Source organism: Eptesicus fuscus, chromosome 7, assembly GCF_027574615.1.
Source record: "Eptesicus fuscus isolate TK198812 chromosome 7, DD_ASM_mEF_20220401, whole genome shotgun sequence".
Taxonomy (NCBI): Eukaryota; Metazoa; Chordata; class Mammalia; order Chiroptera; family Vespertilionidae; genus Eptesicus; species Eptesicus fuscus.
Window position 1 is genome coordinate 60,940,474 of NC_072479.1, and position 16,689 is coordinate 60,957,162.

At 53.7% G+C, this 16,689-nt stretch overlaps 2 protein-coding genes across 5 annotated transcripts in view; one reads left to right on the top strand and one right to left on the bottom strand.

Annotated features, from left to right (window-relative positions):
- The window catches only part of COL2A1 (collagen type II alpha 1 chain), a 29,971-nt gene extending 24,502 nt beyond the window's left edge, over positions 1–5,469 (top strand). Inside the window, exons 42-54 of the mRNA XM_008140603.3 lie at positions 472–633; positions 840–947; positions 1,101–1,208; positions 1,468–1,521; positions 1,680–1,787; positions 1,886–1,939; positions 2,094–2,201; positions 2,467–2,520; positions 2,915–3,022; positions 3,353–3,641; positions 4,061–4,248; positions 4,558–4,800; positions 5,323–5,469. Coding sequence (XP_008138825.1) covers positions 472–633; positions 840–947; positions 1,101–1,208; positions 1,468–1,521; positions 1,680–1,787; positions 1,886–1,939; positions 2,094–2,201; positions 2,467–2,520; positions 2,915–3,022; positions 3,353–3,641; positions 4,061–4,248; positions 4,558–4,800; positions 5,323–5,469 — 1,731 coding nt within the window. The remainder of the gene's footprint in view (positions 1–471; positions 634–839; positions 948–1,100; positions 1,209–1,467; positions 1,522–1,679; positions 1,788–1,885; positions 1,940–2,093; positions 2,202–2,466; positions 2,521–2,914; positions 3,023–3,352; positions 3,642–4,060; positions 4,249–4,557; positions 4,801–5,322) is intronic.
- Positions 5,470–9,945: 4,476 nt separating this feature from the next.
- TMEM106C (transmembrane protein 106C) lies at positions 9,946–16,233 on the bottom strand. 4 transcript variants are annotated; one of them, XM_054718471.1, is made up of 8 exons: positions 16,193–16,233; positions 15,407–15,618; positions 13,611–13,674; positions 12,971–13,130; positions 12,739–12,879; positions 12,254–12,303; positions 11,729–11,782; positions 9,946–10,675 (listed from the first exon to the last, which is right to left on the bottom strand). In XM_054718471.1, the coding sequence occupies exons 2-8, from the start codon at positions 15,588–15,590 to the stop codon at positions 10,579–10,581; spliced, it is 750 nt and encodes a 249-aa protein (XP_054574446.1). In that variant the 5' UTR covers positions 15,591–15,618; positions 16,193–16,233; the 3' UTR covers positions 9,946–10,578. The 4 variants fall into 4 exon arrangements, with proteins under 4 accessions (XP_054574446.1, XP_008138823.2, XP_028000061.2 ...); XM_008140601.3 differs by lacking the exon at positions 16,193–16,233 and adding an exon at positions 16,008–16,137; XM_028144260.2 differs by lacking the exon at positions 16,193–16,233 and adding an exon at positions 15,887–15,907.
- Between the last annotated feature and the right edge of the window lie 456 nt (positions 16,234–16,689).

Below are 16,689 nucleotides of genomic sequence, written 5' to 3' on the forward strand. Positions count from 1 at the left end.
ACGGGCACGCTTTCCTGTGCGTGCTCCGTGCACTGGCCGTACAGGTCACACATCTTGCCCTGAGGGGTTCGCAGTGGAGGGAGGAGAGATCAGGAAAAGCATCCAGCTCACCAGCAGCACAGAAGAGCGGGGGAGCGGGTGCACAGGCTCAGGGGGCAGAGGAACTGGGGTGGCGCCCCTCCTTGAGGAATAGGGGTGAGGTGGATGGGGGAATTCAGGCCAAAGGGAAGGAGGCAGGAGGGACTCCAAGCGGATTAGAAAAAGCCAAGCGTGCGGGGCTGGAGAGGCCAGGGCTGGCTGCCCGGAACTGTCATGTGGGAGAGATGATCGAAGAGAGAGACTGGGGTGGGGGTGGGGGGGGGGGTCAAGCTGCCCTTCCCAGGGGAACTGCTGTCCTTGGGGCCGCGGTGGCTTTGCAGCCCCAACGGGCAAGTGAGTTGAGTCCTCACTTCCTGCATTTGCTCCTTCTAGGGCAACCCTGGCCCCCCTGGCCCCCCTGGTCCTTCTGGGAAAGATGGTCCCAAAGGTGCTCGAGGAGACAGCGGCCCCCCCGGCCGAGCCGGTGACCCCGGCCTCCAAGGTCCTGCCGGAGCCCCTGGCGAGAAGGGAGAGCCTGGAGATGACGGTCCCTCTGTAAGTCCCTCGCAGGCCAGGCGTCTGCGCTCAGAGCAGGGGGCAGGGGGAGGGCAGCAGGGCTGTGGGGTGCGGGGAGGGGAGCAGAGACGTGTACTTCCAGGGCAGGAAGAGTGCTGCTCCCTGCAGAGCTGGCAGCCAGCTGGCTGGGTGGCTGGGCCGCTCTGTGTCCTCCTCAAGTTCTCATCTCTCACCTTCCCTCTTAGGGTCCCGACGGTCCTCCAGGTCCCCAGGGTCTGGCTGGTCAGAGGGGCATCGTTGGTCTGCCCGGACAGCGTGGTGAGAGAGGATTCCCCGGCCTGCCCGGCCCGTCGGTGAGTGAGGGGTGCCCCTTCCTCTGGGTGAGGGGGGCCAGCCTCAGGCTGGACGCTCTTCACTCAGAGCACTGGGTGTCCCTCCGTCAGCCCCTTCCCCGGGGCAGGGACACTTAGAGGCCACGCTCACCCTCACTGTCGTCGTCCCTGCAGGGCGAGCCTGGCAAGCAGGGAGCTCCTGGTGCATCTGGAGACCGAGGTCCCCCTGGCCCCGTGGGGCCCCCTGGCCTGACTGGTCCTGCTGGTGAACCCGGACGAGAGGTGAGTGGTGGGTCCCGCCACGGAGAAGGGGTAATAGGATGGGCGGGGGCTGAGAGGCTCAAGCACCCGGTGCCATGGGAAGGTCGTGATGGAGAGAGGAGACTTAGAATCGGGCGCTCGGGGAGGAAGGCGGGAGGAGCTCTGCGGGAAAGCTTTGGCTCCAAAGCCGCAGTTGGACAGAGCCAGCCTGGGGCTCCGGGGGGAGCCGAGTGGGAGATGGGCAGGGGCAGCTCTAACGGCACCGTTTCCCTTTGCCTAGGGAAGCCCTGGCGCCGACGGCCCCCCTGGCAGAGATGGTGCAGCTGGAGTCAAGGTGAGTATCTGGGGTCTCTGTGGGCAGTGGGGCCTGGAGGACACTCGCTGGGCCCAATAGGTCAGCCGGAGGCGTAGGCTGGGGTCCGAGTTTTGTGTCTCCTTTCCTTGCCTCTTTTGGAACATTCTTCTCTGAGCCTGAGACCTCTCTCCTGGCAGGGCGATCGTGGTGAGACTGGTCCCCTGGGTGCTCCTGGAGCCCCTGGGCCCCCTGGCTCTCCTGGCCCCGCCGGCCCAACTGGCAAGCAGGGAGACCGAGGAGAAGCGGTGAGTACCATGGAGCCCAGCCCAGCCCGATGGCAGACGCCGAGGAGGCCGGCCCTGTCCCCGCCTGGCTCTGACGCTGCTCCCCCGTCTCCTCACAGGGCGCACAAGGCCCCATGGGCCCCGCAGGACCAGCTGGAGCCCGTGGCATCCCAGTGAGCATTTGAACGAATGAGTCCCGGACAGGGGCAGGCTGAAGGGGGCAGGCTGGGGGGCGGGGGGCAGCGGGTGCCCTGGGATCCTGGACTCAGGGTTCAGGCAAGGCCAGCCGGACCCGACCCAACCTGTGTCTGTCTGTCTTGTTCCCAGGGCCCTCAAGGCCCCCGAGGTGACAAAGGAGAGACTGGAGAGGCTGGCGAGAGGGGACTGAAGGGACACCGTGGCTTCACTGGCCTGCAGGGCCTTCCCGGCCCTCCTGTGAGTACTGCTGCCCGTGCGTGGCTCCCCAAGGCCTCCCACTGCTCAGAGCCCACTTGAGCTTCCCATGCTGCTAAGACGAGGTATCCGCCTAGGAAATGTCCAGGACTTCCCAGGGTTGGAGGGAGGAGCAAGTGGGATGGGAATAGGGCAGGGCACATACCTATTCCTCCAACTCCATGATATATGTATTCAAGGCCCCCGTCCTGGAAGACGGAGCCCTGTCTGTGCTGACCTCTGACCTTTGCCTCTTCCTTCTGCACAGGGTCCTTCTGGAGACCAAGGTGCTTCTGGTCCTGCTGGTCCTTCTGGCCCTAGAGTAAGTGGGATGGAGCGGACCCTTCCTCAGGGTGGGGCCCGGGCGCTGGCCAAGCGTCCACGTGGGAGGGAAGTGTGGCTGCTTCTGGGGAAGCCTTGTGCTCAGAGGCTCACTCTGCAGCGGAGGGAGGACCGGCTCAGTGTGACTGTGGCCGGGAAAGCGCCTGAGATCACAGTAGGAGGAACATGCAAGGAGCTCCCAGGAAGAGGAATTACAAAGCGGAGCTTAGGAAGGCAGGGGAGGGTGAAACCGGTTTGGGGGTCTATGACTGAGAAATGTGGAGAATGGGACAGAGTGGCCAGTGCTCAGGACGGCCACGTAACCAGCCCCAGCTACTCCTGACCATCCGTTTGCTGACGACTGTTCTCTCCCTGCCTCTCTCCCCGGCCTGCAGGGTCCTCCTGGCCCCGTCGGTCCCTCTGGCAAAGATGGCTCTAATGGAATCCCTGGCCCCATTGGACCTCCTGGTCCCCGTGGACGTTCTGGCGAAACAGGCCCCGCTGTAAGTGCTCTGACTCCTTCCCTGCTGCCTGGGGTGTCCCCAGCACCCCAGAGGCTTGAGCTTTCTGGGGCAGCAGCCTGCAGCTAATGGTGACGGCACCCCTTTTCCCGGGCTCTCCCTGGAGGCTCCCACGATTGGTGTTGGGAAACAGAAGAGAGGGGCTAATCAGGAAATAGGGAAGGTGCTATAGTTTTCTTGGTCCTGGCCTGCTCACCCTTCCCCCACCCCTGGGACCGAGAAGAAAACACTCTAGTGCCCTTGGGCCGGCAGGATGGACACAGGAGGGCACCTCCCCACATTCCAGGCTGACTTCTCCATTTTCTGATGCAGGGTCCCCCTGGAAATCCTGGACCCCCTGGCCCTCCAGGTCCCCCCGGCCCTGGCATCGACATGTCAGCCTTTGCCGGCTTAGGCGGGAGAGAGAAAGGCCCCGACCCCATGCAGTACATGCGGGCCGATCAGCCAGCCGGCAGTCTGAGGCAGCACGACGTGGAGGTGGATGCCACGCTCAAGTCCCTCAACAACCAGATTGAGAGCATCCGCAGCCCCGAGGGCTCCCGCAAGAACCCCGCCCGCACCTGCCGGGACCTGAAACTCTGCCACCCGGAATGGAAGAGCGGTGAGCCTGGAGGGCAGGACCTCGCCCCGGGGAGGAGGGCCGCCATTGGGCTTGGCCCCCTTCAGAGCCAGGGAGGAGGCACCTCGTAGTGCAGGGCAGAGGTGGGCCTGGAAGGTTCTGGCAGACAGTGGCTCTCCCATTTCACAGCAGAGAAACGGAAGCCCTGGCTCCTGTCCTGCCATGGCTGCATGGCAGAGTTCCATCCTCCGGGCAGACACTGCACCCGCCCTGCTGCTCACGGCCCCGTTTAGCACTGACTTTCCCATTCAGCCCCCTTCCCTGGATCCCTCAGTCCCCCCACACGTGGCCCTCACACCCGGCCCCTCTCCCCCTGGTATGCCTTCTGTCTTCGAGCCTCTCGGGAGGGTGCGTCCGTGCCTGTCTGAGCCCTGAAGGGGTGTCGCCTCCTCCCCCTGCAGGAGACTACTGGATCGACCCCAACCAGGGCTGCACCTTGGACGCCATGAAGGTTTTCTGCAACATGGAGACTGGCGAGACCTGCGTCTACCCCAACCCAGCGAACGTTCCCAAGAAGAACTGGTGGAGCAGCAAGAGCAAAGACAAGAAACATGTCTGGTTTGGAGAGACCATCAACGGTGGCTTCCACGTGAGTGCCCGGTTGGCTCTTGGCCAGAGAGCTCTTCTCTCTCCCTGGAAGTTTTTAGCACCTCGCCCACATTCTCGGCACTTTTCTTGGGGGCCTACCGGGAAGGAAAGAGGAGGAATAGTATTTTCTCCCATTTAGAGGCGGAGGAGGAGGTCTTTGGAGGCCGGCTCCACACCCTGGAAGCAAAACCATCCTCCCTTGACCTGCTCCCCCCACCCCCTTCAGCTCCTCTGAGCCCGGGGCCCTGGCGCCCCAGGTCCCATTGAATGTCGCTCCCAGGCCTCACGCCACTGCTCTCCGCCCTAACAGTTCAGCTATGGCGATGACACCCTGGCTCCCAACACTGCCAACGTCCAGATGACCTTCCTGCGCCTGCTGTCCACCGAAGGCTCCCAGAACATCACTTACCACTGCAGGAACAGCATCGCCTACCTGGACGAAGCAGCTGGCAACCTCAAGAAGGCCCTGCTCATCCAGGGCTCCAACGATGTGGAGATCCGGGCCGAGGGCAACAGCAGGTTCACCTATACGGTCCTGAAGGATGGCTGCACGGTGAGTCGGCTGCTGGCGCTGCCGGAGACGTGAGCTGCCCGGGGCCCAGGCGTCAGGCTAGAGCGGGCGGAGGGTTGGCCCTCAGCAGGTGCTGTGGTCCTCAAGTGATGGACCCATCAGAGGTGTGTGTGAGGGGCCACGTAGAGAAGACATGCAGCGTGACAGTGAGGGAGAGGTGTAGGCTGTTCCCCGTGGCTCAGGGGAAATAAGACCTTACCCAGTGTGTCCAAGGACTCCTGTAGGAGAATTCCTGTAACGTTTATGGCCTGGCTATGAGATGGAATGCCAAGGGGGTCACAGGCGGGGAGCTCACTGTGGGGAGTGGGAAGGAGGAGAAGGGAGGCCCTGCTGGGAAGGACAGGAGTGGAGGTGGAGAGGGTTCTGGCCAGCCAAGAAGAGGTCTAAGGAGCACCAAGTGTGTTTTTCACTCTGTGTTCTGCAATGCTCAGTGTTGGGGTCCTGGGCAGCTGGCATTGGGTTTCAAGGTATCACTGAATAGTGTCTCCTCTCTTTCTTCTCCAGAAACACACCGGTAAGTGGGGCAAGACTATGATCGAGTACCGGTCACAGAAGACCTCGCGCCTCCCCATCATTGACATTGCACCCATGGACATAGGAGGGCCCGAGCAGGAATTTGGTGTGGACATAGGGCCTGTCTGCTTCTTGTAAAAACCCGAACCCAGAAACAACACAATCCATTGCAAACCCAAAGGACCCAAGTACTTTCCAATCCCAGTCACTCTAGGACTCTGCACTGAATGGCCGACCTGACCTGATGTCCATTCATCCCACCCTTTCACAGTTTGGATTTCCCCCCGTCTCTTTCTAAGAGACCTGAACTGGGCAGACTGCAAAATAAAATCTCGGTGTTCTATTTATTTATTGTCTTCCTGTAAGACCTTTGGGTCAAAGCAGAGGCAGGAAACTAACTGGTGAGAGTCAAACGCCCCCTGAGTGACTGCCCCCCAAGCCCAGGCAAGAAGACCCACTTCAGGTGCCGGGCGCAGGAACTGTGTGTCCTACACAATGGTGCTATTCTGTGTCAAACACCTCTGTATTTTTTAAAACGTCGATTGATATTAAAAACAAAAAAATTATTGGAAAGTATATATGGACTCGAGCTTTGTTCTTTATCTTCCATTAGTCTTTGTTCTGTAGGCGTGACCAGATGGCCATCGAAGGCTTTCTTTTGTTGACTTTTCAACCAAAGAGAGGGCATTGAGGCCACACTGCCTGGTTCAGTGACCTCACATGAACACAGACTTGCCGCTGTTTGTAAACCTTGGCACTGTGTGGAACCCAGGGGTGACCTGGGGCTAGAGACCAAGATTTGGGAAGGGAGGGAGAAAGGAGGGATGACAGTGAACATGGCACGGGACTCTGGGTAGGTTAGTGCAAGAGAAGTGATGTGCTCTGAGCTCAGAGGATGGGACAATGGGTGGGCGAGGTTGAAGGTGCTCCTGAGGGAGGAGGGGGTGTGGAGAGTGGGGAAGGAGAGGGGAGGGGATCTTTGGGGGCCCATGCTACATACACACAATCAGGCAATCTTGGTGACCTACTTATTTGTGTCTTTTTCTAAGACTTTTAGACCAAGGAGAGGTGGGAATGTTGAACACTTAACCCACCCCTATTCCTCTTTCATGCCCCTGTACCTCTGGTCCCCCCATTCACTACTTCTCTACACTTCCTCCAACATCGGGTTTATGAACAGACAGCTTCCCATCTCTCCTTACCATCAGGTGTCCCTTGCTTTCCAATGCCTTGTGTATGTGGTAAAAATGAGGAAGCTGACACCTTCTCCACTAGAGAGGGCTAGTTCATAATTTAGAATAAACAACCCATCCATCTATCAAGAGAGCTAATGGGAGCCAAGGGGAGAGCAGTGAGGTGTACAGATGTTTATTAAAATACTTCCCTAGACAACAGGTGGAGATGAAGAGTTGAGTTTGGTTTGAACCTGGCAACCACACTCCAAGAGCCCATTCTGCTTCCTAGCTCACTTTGCTTCCCACAGAGGCATCAGAGCTACTTATTCCTTTTTTTAAAAAAAAATAATAGTTTATTGATTTTCAAAGGGAGAGAAACATTGAAGTGAGAGCAAAACATCAATTGGCTGCCTCCTGCATGCCCCCACAGGGGATCAAGCCTGCAACCTGGGCCTGTGCCCTGACAGGGAATGGAACAGGCAACCTTTTGGTGCATGGGCAACACCCAATCAACTGAGTCCCACTGGCCAGGGCAGAGTTACTTATTCTTACTAAAGCAGCTCAGACCTTTGTAAGTGAAGTCCCATTTGCACCAGGACATAAAGGTGATCCCTCGCAGCCCACACACTTCCTGGGTACCTGGTTAACCCTAGAAATTGTAGTAACTGTTGCATAGTAATCGGGGAGTGAACCTGAGGTAGAGCTTAAGGGAAGAGAAGCCGAGGAACAGAGAACCTTGCCTGTGTGTGGTCAAATTGAAATGCACCACCCTGGCTGGCAGGGAATGTGCTCCTTACAGCTGCTTCCTTGTCCCAACCTGGCCCAGAGCGGGTAAGAGTAACCAGGTTCATACTAATTCCTGTGGCCCCTAATGCCCCAGGAAAGGCAGAAGGTCTCTCCCGTTAGACTAACCTCTCATAAAATCCTGACCCCCAGCAGGCTTGAGCAGACAGACCTGGCTTACTAATTGTGAGCCTCAGTCAGGGTATTTTTCCTCTCTTGAGCTTCCTCAGCTCTACCGAAGTTTCTGAAGGCTTTTAACTGGGAGTCAGGAGTCTGCTCCAGCCAAGACTTACTCAAGCTCTGAGGATGGGACAACTTCTGAATTAGTCCCCCTTCTAAACAAGTGAAGGAACACAGAATCTTAAAAGAGTGCTCTCGAGAATCTTACTGAAGAATCTTACTTATTAAGGCAAAGAATAAGGACTATTTGAGCAGAGGAAATATTTGGGAACTCCTAGGATTCATGGGGAGTGTTTACAAATAGGCTGATTCTTTCAGTAATGTTTCACACTTGGGTTTAGAATTCCTAGACAGTTGACCCGGAGATTGAGGGGATCCTACTTTGGGGTAACTAGAGTTAAGGAAGAGATGGAACCTGGTGAATATGAAAGGCTTGTGATGGTGCTTGCTTTCTCATCACATATACTAAAAAATTGACAGTAAACATGGCACAGGACTCTGGGTAGATTAGTGCAGGAGAAGTGATATGCTCCGAGTTAGCATGGCCCCTGCACAGGAATGACATGCAAACTCGTGAAGCAGTCGATATTTCTGGACACAGACAATAGTTTGGTGAAGGCCAAGGGAGGAGGGAGTGGGGGTGAATGAAGGTGAGCAAAGGGCGGGAAAAGGGGGACACCTTCAATCATGTCAACATTAAAAATGTTTAATAAAAAAATAAAAAAATCTAAAACAAAAGGCTTGTGATGATGTTTTAAACTTCTAGCTATGACTCTGGACAAAACACATCAGAAAATGCAATCCTTAGCATACAGCAGGTGCTCAATAAATACCTTTTTGGAATGAGTAAATGAACAAATGGAGATTTCAACCAGGTGACACCGCATAAGTAGTTTGAGAGCAAAAAAGGGGTCATAGTAGAGGCCAAGCTGGAAGCTACAGAGAGAGAGAGAGAGAGATCTCTGAGTCTCATTTTCAAGAAGCACATTCTTCTCAAATTTCAATCCACTAGAAATGCGATGATGATGGCAATGACAGCTGAGCCAGCCACTTCCCCTTTCTATTTCGGTGTTGCTGAGAGCAAACTGTACGCATTTGCCCAAGAACTGACGGATAGCCTGGCACAACGATGCAGAGTATCCCACAGTGCAGCTTGGGGGGCTAAGAATATAAACAGGTATGAGATTTCATAGCATTATGAGGGCAGACTTACTGCTCTGTTTAAAACAATTAAGTGCTTTCATTTGCATATCACAGCTGGATTTAAAGGTAATCCTGAGAAGAAATGCCATTGAAGCACAGTCACAAAAATCATTGAAACTTAAGTACCAATATGAGTAGCCTTTTCCAAAATTACATAAAAACATACGCTAGAGGCTATTTGGAAAATGGAAAAACTAAAGAGGAAATGTCGCAAGGTGAGCATCTTCCTGTGCTGAGGGCAACGTTCTCAGAAACGGTGTACATTTGCAAGTCCTGTCCCATCATCGATATACTGAACAGTCATCACCGCTGTGTTCATACAGACAATTCAAGGGCCCAGTGTAACACGGAAACTCAGCTCTCAGCTCTCAGTGTGCCGTTACTCAATCGTGGTCAAGGTCAGTGAAGCAGTCACAAAATTTAGCCTTTGTTTAAAAGATTCAGTGTGGCCCTAGCCACGTTTGGCTCAGTGGATAGAACGTAGTCCCCGAGGACTGAAGGGTCCTGGGTTCGATTCCAGTCAAGGGCACGTATCTCGGTTGCAGGCTGGATCCCGGGCCCAGTCGGGGCACATGTGGGAGGCAACCAATTTATGTGAGATAGATATTTTTCTCTCTCCCTCTTCATTCCAGTATCTCTAAAAATCAATGTAAAAGTATCCTCAGGTGAGGATAAACAAGAAAAAAAAAAAGATTCAGTGTCAAAATCAATGAGCAAATATTGAGGATGAAGCTATGGGAATGAGGACTAAGATTGACCCCTGCCACCACCTGCTGCTGTTAGGGCTTCCCGAGGCTACCTCAGCGGAGGTCTGAAACCCGACTACTCAAGCTTCCCACTGTGGGCCAGTGCAAGAAACTTTCAAACTCAAACCAGGCCCTTTTCATCAGAATGACAGCCAGTGGCGGTGGGAGGAGGGGTCGTTATTCAGCCCCAAGAAGCAGCTTCACTCCTTAGGCATCTCTGCCCTACCTCTTCCATCCTCTAGGGGGCATTAAGTGCTCTGTTTCGGAAGAGCAATAGGGCAGCATGTCACCACCAGAGGCGGGGGGTGTGTGTGTGTGTGTGTGTGTGGGGGGGGGGGGAAGTGAGGCTGTTCTCTGTGATAAGAGCCTCCGGGGATGGCACAATCAGGGATTCTTCTCTTCCCCTCCCGTCCTGTACTGACCTACTTAGCAGGCACCTAATCCATGCCCTCTACCGCCCTCCCCGCCCTCCCCCCCCCCCCCCCGCAGGTGTCTAAGACATCCAGGCAAGAGAAGACACAGATGAATCAAAAGCAGGACATAATTATTTTTCTACCAAACCCCCAATCCATGTTCCAGCCAATGGATGCAGGGTTAATCAAGCCCCACATAGACTCTTAGTAAAAACAATTATAAATTTCTACAAGAAAAAAAGTTTCTCTTTTTAAGTTCCTAGGCATTTAGGAGCAGATGAAAAAAAAGTCACATATTGAATGGTCTGCGCTTTCTTTTATGTATTCAAACGTTCCTTCCCGGCTGCCTCTTCGGTGCCATGAGGTCCTGATGACAGCTGTGCAGCCGCACGAACAGTCCTACCTCACGTCCCTCTCTGGTTTTATAACCTAGTATCCTGGTATGCTTTCAATTTATAATCTCCAAGCACAGCTGACAAGATCGGAATGAAATTCTTAAAACCTTGAGTGCCTGCTATTTGCTGGCCATAGAGTGGGTACTGGGCAGTGATTCGCTGGTTCAGAGAAACGGAAATGGTGCTACCGAGGCGAGTTTTCCTCCCAAGCGCAGGAGGGTGTTTGCTGGGGATTAAGAGAACCAGTTTCTCCTCTACTTCTACCACCTGGGTAGGTACAGAATGCAGGCCCTAGGAACAGATGGGGTGCCTCTTCCGACAGGTGCTACCGTGGGAGAACCAAAGGCAGTTCCTAAACGGCTGAGAAGTTTGTTCCACAATCCACATAGTGATGTGTCTCCAAGGAGCTCTGGGTCATGTGGCCAATGTACGAAATCTTCACTGAAGTTCTAGGAAAAAGAAACCAAGGAGAATTAATTCTGCTTTCGAAATGAAGTAAGAAAAATTGCCCAAATAATGTCTTGCAAACTCAGGCAACAATATCCATGTGTCCCATACATCTATTTTCATGGTTATGCAACCAGAAACCCAGAGAGTCTTTTCATATCCACAGAGATGCTGTGACATTTCTCAGCTGGGGAAGAGTTTACCCCACAGCAGACTTCTGGCAATGCCTGCAGACATTCTGGGTTGTTACAACGGAGCGGGGAGGAGGTGGTGTTACTGGCATCTGGTGGGCAGAGGCCAGGGATGCCATTAGATATCCTACTATGCACAGGAAAGCACCTACAACAAACAACTGTCTCAGCCAAAATGTCAGTAGTGCGAGGCTGGGAAACCGTGCTCTACACCAGGGAGGGGAATGTGCAGCCCTCCGGCCGTATAAGGCTCGCAAAATCATTTGGTCCGGCCCTGCCAAGGCATTAGGGGCGAGTTAATTAAATGTCTGACCAAATACAGGAGGCTAATTTTTAAGTTGATCATTTTGTATGGCCCTCGAATGATGTGACAAATATCCAAATGGCCCTTGGCAGAAAAGGTTCCCGGCGCCCGGTCTGCACTCTCCTATTTCAAATGTCTGCAGCAGACCCTTGTCATGGTTCTAGGAGTGACCCTCAAGGTCCATGATATGTGGTAGGTAATTTGTGTGGCTGGAGAGACAGCCTGGCCAAGTGCTCAGTACTTACACCTGGAGGGAGCTTTCTGTTCTTCACTAGTCTCGTCAGGATTCTAAAGGGATCACAGAACTAGGCCTTGTTTCACAGAAAACATTATACAGCTAATTGTTCACCGCGAGTCTGGGAATTCGTGATGGGGGGTTGGACACGGCGTCCAGGGGACACCAAAAGTTGACTGTATCTGTGTCTGAGGGCACAGGCTCCCCGCTCTGGCTGGGTGCCGTGTGGGTCACACAGGCTCCTGCGTGGAGGTGGCGAGCTCTCACAGCCTCATGGTCCAGACTCAAATACAGAGGCCGTGGAACGGGAAGGAGAGCAACGTACCTCATGAAGATCACTATGTTGTGCACCTGGATATCGGGTAACGTGCAGAAGAAGCTAGCAAACAGCAAATATAGAGACAGTTTAGTTAAAACAAAACAAAAATGAGAAACAGCAAAAGAGTATGGAGTTCCAGTCACACGGAGGGGCAGTCAGCCCTGGCTGGGCGCCTCCCATCCCCACACCGGCTCTCCTGACCTCGGCGCTGCCACGGCTGACCGGCTCCCAATCCCTAGTGTCCTTGCATCCTCCCACACCAGGACACTCTTTGTTTTTTCAAACCCATTATATAAATGCTGGGGCTTGGAAATGTCTCGAGTGGCTTAATGTTCTCTTTTAGATATTCCAGCACTTCAGTCACATAGCTAAAAACACATCCTCCAAATAAACCTCAAGACAGCCAAAGTTAGGGAGCCTATAGGCCAAAGGCTGGGACTTAAGGCAGGACCAGCCCCAATCAATCAACTGAGCACAACTCTGCATCCCTTTCATCCAGCGGAGAACACAGAGAGAGAACAGCGTCCTTACTACACATAGGAAAACGGTCCTCCCATCTCCGCCTGCACCGTGAAGTCCACCTGTAGAGGGAACACCAGAGTCGCTCTGTGGCCCAGCAGGACTGACACCGAACAATACTGTCATTAGCACCTAAAGACCTGGGAGCATCCTTCCATCTCAGACACACGTTTCCCCAAGACTGACCTCACACAGACTCTGAGCCCCTAACAAATTCTTCCTACCTCTTCCCTTCTGAGAGGCCAGTGGACCTCAGACTATCATTTTGCCTCGTCTTGATTTGTACCCAATTGCTTTCTTTTGCATATTCTTTTGTTCCTCTAATATTTAAATGCTAGCTGATCTCCCCGCCCCCAACTCTAATTTTTCATAATTACAGGTCTTTCTGTAGAGCTCACCAGGTCTTTCTCATCAACCAGTTCTTACAAGTGGCATTCCCACAGCCCCCACTCTTCTCTCAGGCCTAGGGGGTGAGGATCCTAAAAAAACCGGCATACCAGTTGCTCACTCCGAGGTGGAATGAGAGAGATGTTAGTTGTCATATATGACCCAACCACTGTGTTCATGTACTGAACTTGGCTGGACAGGCTGGTCACTGCCACAGAGTAGAAGTTGGAGTTCCTGATTTTCAGGGTGGCCTGCATCAGGGCAAGGGAAGAAATAAGTGTAAGTTTCCTGGGTCCGAGACATGCAGGTACACAACCCAGGAAGGGAGGCCCTAAGTCTTACCTTGATGGCGAGGATTACAAGGGAGTCCTGCTTATTAAAGGTGACATTCATCATCCTGATGCCGTCATCATCCACAAGGACTGAATGTGGAAACAGGAAGAAAGCCACCAAACCAAACGCCAGGAGACAGAGCAGGACAGACAGGAGGACATACTGCTTACTGCAAACGACACAGCACATGACCAACGTGGGAAGTCAGATATCAAGGTCCAGTCGGTTAAGATCCAATGCACAACCAGGACTGACGGGGGCAGGGACAGGAAAGTTCAAAGGGCGAGGAACCACAAACCAGGCAAGAATGAGTGCAGAGGCATAAGCCTTTGCTGTTTGCAGTCTGGGAAGGGAAGCTGGACAGAGGAGCTGTGCAGACAGAAACATTTTTTCAACTCCCAGGACACCCCGCCTCCAATTCCTTCCAATTCAGTTCCTTCCCTTGGCCCTCAGAATGTTTCTGGCTTCAGGTTTCCTCCACAGATGGTGATGAGGGAAGAAATATCTTTCTTGAGCAAATAGTATTAAAGGAAATGGAGGAATTGACAAGAACAGATAAAAGTTTTCAAAAAGTTAACTGGCATTTATATGTATAAAAAGGGACTAGGGGTAGAAGTAGGTATTAACAGGAGAGAGACAGGTAACTCACGTTCTCCGAGGGCGGAGTCTCTGATCACTGTGTGGGATCAAAGCCACCAGCTCATTTACTTGCTCTGTAAAAGAACCAAACCGTTATTTTGCTAAAATAAATCTCACGTGCTAGCAGTACTTCCCTTCACATCGCACATCAGTCTGCCACAACGTATACTTGTTTGGAATGAGACACAGATTCGCATTTTGGGTCTAATAAATAAACAAATCTATAGAGAGTGCCACAAGTTACAAAACATGCATCAGTGCTGCCTGGGCAGTGAGGTGGAAGTGGAGAAATCTAGGGTCTTGTTCTGGCTTTCGTGCATGGCCGTGGGGAAGGCATTACCCCTTTAGGCCACTGTCCCCTCGCCTCTGATATGAAAGCTTTGGAGCAGATGGTTCTCACAGCTTTGTGATGATCTAAACCGTTATGACTTTCTGGGAAGCAGCTTCGTGATGTATGACTCTGCACCTACCTAATCCAGGCTCCACTCCGGAGCATTTGTTTTTCTCTCCCCACCTGATATACATATCTTTCAGATCTTAGGTTGTTAATGATTCACCATCCGCTCCCTTGGAAAGAAGCTTCCAAGGTGGTCCCCCACCTCCCACCGAGCAAAGCTGTTCCAAGTCTTATAAGCGACAACAATAAAGAAACGTGCTTGTCAACAAATCCCACAATGCAGAGCAAACTGTCAAAGAGACGACCACAAGCCCAGAGTGGAGTCACTTGTGCTGAAACCATGACCGTGAACCCTGACTTAATACTTGACCTAATTACAGTTTCAGACTTCTCCGGGAGTGTAATCTAAATCAGTCACTCTGGAATTTTCGGGTCAGTACCAAGTCTGTCACGTGGACCCTCTTCGTCATCCCCCCACCCCCAAGAACAATCCCCTTTGCCTGAAACAACCCTTTCTTTTTGTGGGGCGCGGCTACAGTGTTTGGACAGGTTCAAGCCTTGGACCGATGAGAGGGCACAGTCCTCTCGTGGCCACGTGCAAGTCCCAGCTTGGAGGGCAGAGCCCTCCCCGCACAATTATAGCCAAGAGCTATAGTTGTAAGCTTGAACCTATGGTCCGAACACGTGGCCCCACGTGCCTGAGTGACATAGGCTGCAAGTAAACAAAGCTGGATCAGGTGCATGGAACTGAGTGGGACTGAAACCCACGACACGGCTTGTGGTCCGTGGCGCTGCTGGGTTCCCATCAGGGAAGCAGCGACCCACCAAGTCCCAGCTTTCCTTCTCTTGTCTGTCTTTTCTAAGCCTTTCAGCCGCCCCCACTCAGGATCACTGAACCTGGCGGAGGTGGCACGGCATATAAGGTGCCCTGGGGCTCAGTATGCCTTGGCCGTGCCGGCTTCCCACATCTTTTCTTTTGCTAACAACTTTCATGGCCCACCCAGGTGCTGCCTATAAAAGCATCCACACTGTACAGCTCCTTGGGGCTCCTCTATACTTGGGATGCCGCTCGATCTATGAATCCCTCACTAAAAGACAAGGAGATCCTTCAAATTTACTTGGACTGAATTTTTGCTCCTTAACAAAACCCAAAGTTCCAAACCAAGGAAACAAAGAACAAAAGAGTGGAAGCGAAGAAAAGAAAGGCTTTCAAAAATATAAGGAAACCAACAGAAGTTGTGCAACCTGCCCAAATGTATCAGGTCAGCCGAGCTGGTTCCTGTGCAGGGCACCACCTACCACTGTGACATTCCGGCCTGGAGTGAAAGCTCCGTCTGGGAGCAGAAGCCCTGTGGGTCCTTTGGGATTCTCGCTGGGGAATCATCCTTCCCAGGATCAAAGGGTCTCACCTGTTGGAATGTAGCCTGTCCCTTGGCACGTGAGACAGGTGATGCTGTCCCGCCCGGTGAACTCCACATATGGGAACTGAGCAATGGCTTCTTCCTGCTCCCGTTCATCCAGCATATCCTCTCGGTCATCTTTCTTTCGCCTGTAGGGAGGAAGGCGAGCAGAGGCGGAATGCTGAGACCCCATGGCCAGGATGTGCCACCTGTGTCATGTCCTAGGGGGCGAAGAGTCAAAGGTGATGCATGTTAATGGCCACGCTGCACAAGGAGAGAAGCAACTGAGAGAAGTGAAAACACAACCGTGACCAAATTGCTGTTCTAAGCGTGACCCCAGACACCTGCACACCTCCTCCGAAGCCTTCGTTTTGTAGCAGTGCTCCCCATCCCCCTCCGACCGCTACGTGCAGCTGGAGGGACTGGGTCACCTCCGCCGACCTGCCCAGCTCCTCACCGTCCCAGGACTCGGAGCACCCCAGCTCCCACCTGGCCCAGCTTTGCCCCTTCTCGCCTACGACTGCCAGCTCTGTGCCCCCCTCAAGAAAACCTTCCTCAACAAACAACGGACAACAAATTAATGACAAGCCCCAGAGATCCTCCCACTCGCCTGTCAGCCCAGGAGGCGGGCTCAGGTCAAGCCCCCTGGCAAAAAGCGACGCGCTCGGAGACTACCCGCCCCGCCCAGCAGGGAGCGCAGGCCGCAGTCCGGCACCTGCCAGGCGCAAACTCCCACAACTCCTTCCTGGGCGCACCCTACCCCGTCCCGCCCCGTGCCCGCCTCGGAGAGTTAACCTGTCTCTCGGGTCCTCTGAGCCGCCGCACTCGGTGCGCACGCGCTGAATGGTGAGCCGGCCGGGGACGCGGCTTGCGCGTGCGCTCTTCGCGGCCCAGCAGCCGGCGCCGCTGGAGGGCTGCGGAGTGCGGGGAGAGCAGCGCCCCAAGCGGCCTGGGGGAGGTAACCGCGCAGAGAGAGCGCGATGCTCCGCTGTTCCCCAGAAATGTTGGGAAAGGCTCCCTCCCGCCAAGTTTCCGGAGCAGAATGTCTCTCCGCCCGGGAGGAATAAAGAGGCTCCGGCAGCCAAAGCCATTCTCAACTATTTTTTTTTTTTTTTGAGCACAGAGCCCGTGTAGATGCTGAAGGTACAAAGATGCCCTCCCCTCCCCCAGCCGTCCACAAGCAAAAAAGACACGCCCATAGGGGTTAGAGAACACTTTAAAATATATACGTTTTTATTGATTTCAGAGAAGGGAGAGGGAGAGAGGAGATAGAAACATCAATGATGAGAGAG

Bases quoted from the DNA above. Each gene is read 5' to 3' on its own strand.
- TMEM106C (XM_054718471.1), bottom strand. From the start codon at position 15,590: ATGGGGTCTCAGCATTCCGCCTCTGCTCGCCTTCCTCCCTACAGGCGA. The intron at 13,131-13,610 runs GTGAGTTACCTG...TGTCGTTTGCAG, and splicing joins AGACTCCGCCCTCGGAGAAC to TAAGCAGTATGTCCTCCTGT. The intron at 12,304-12,738 runs GTATGCCGGTTT...TTCCCTCTACAG, and splicing joins CACCTCGGAGTGAGCAACTG to GTGGACTTCACGGTGCAGGC.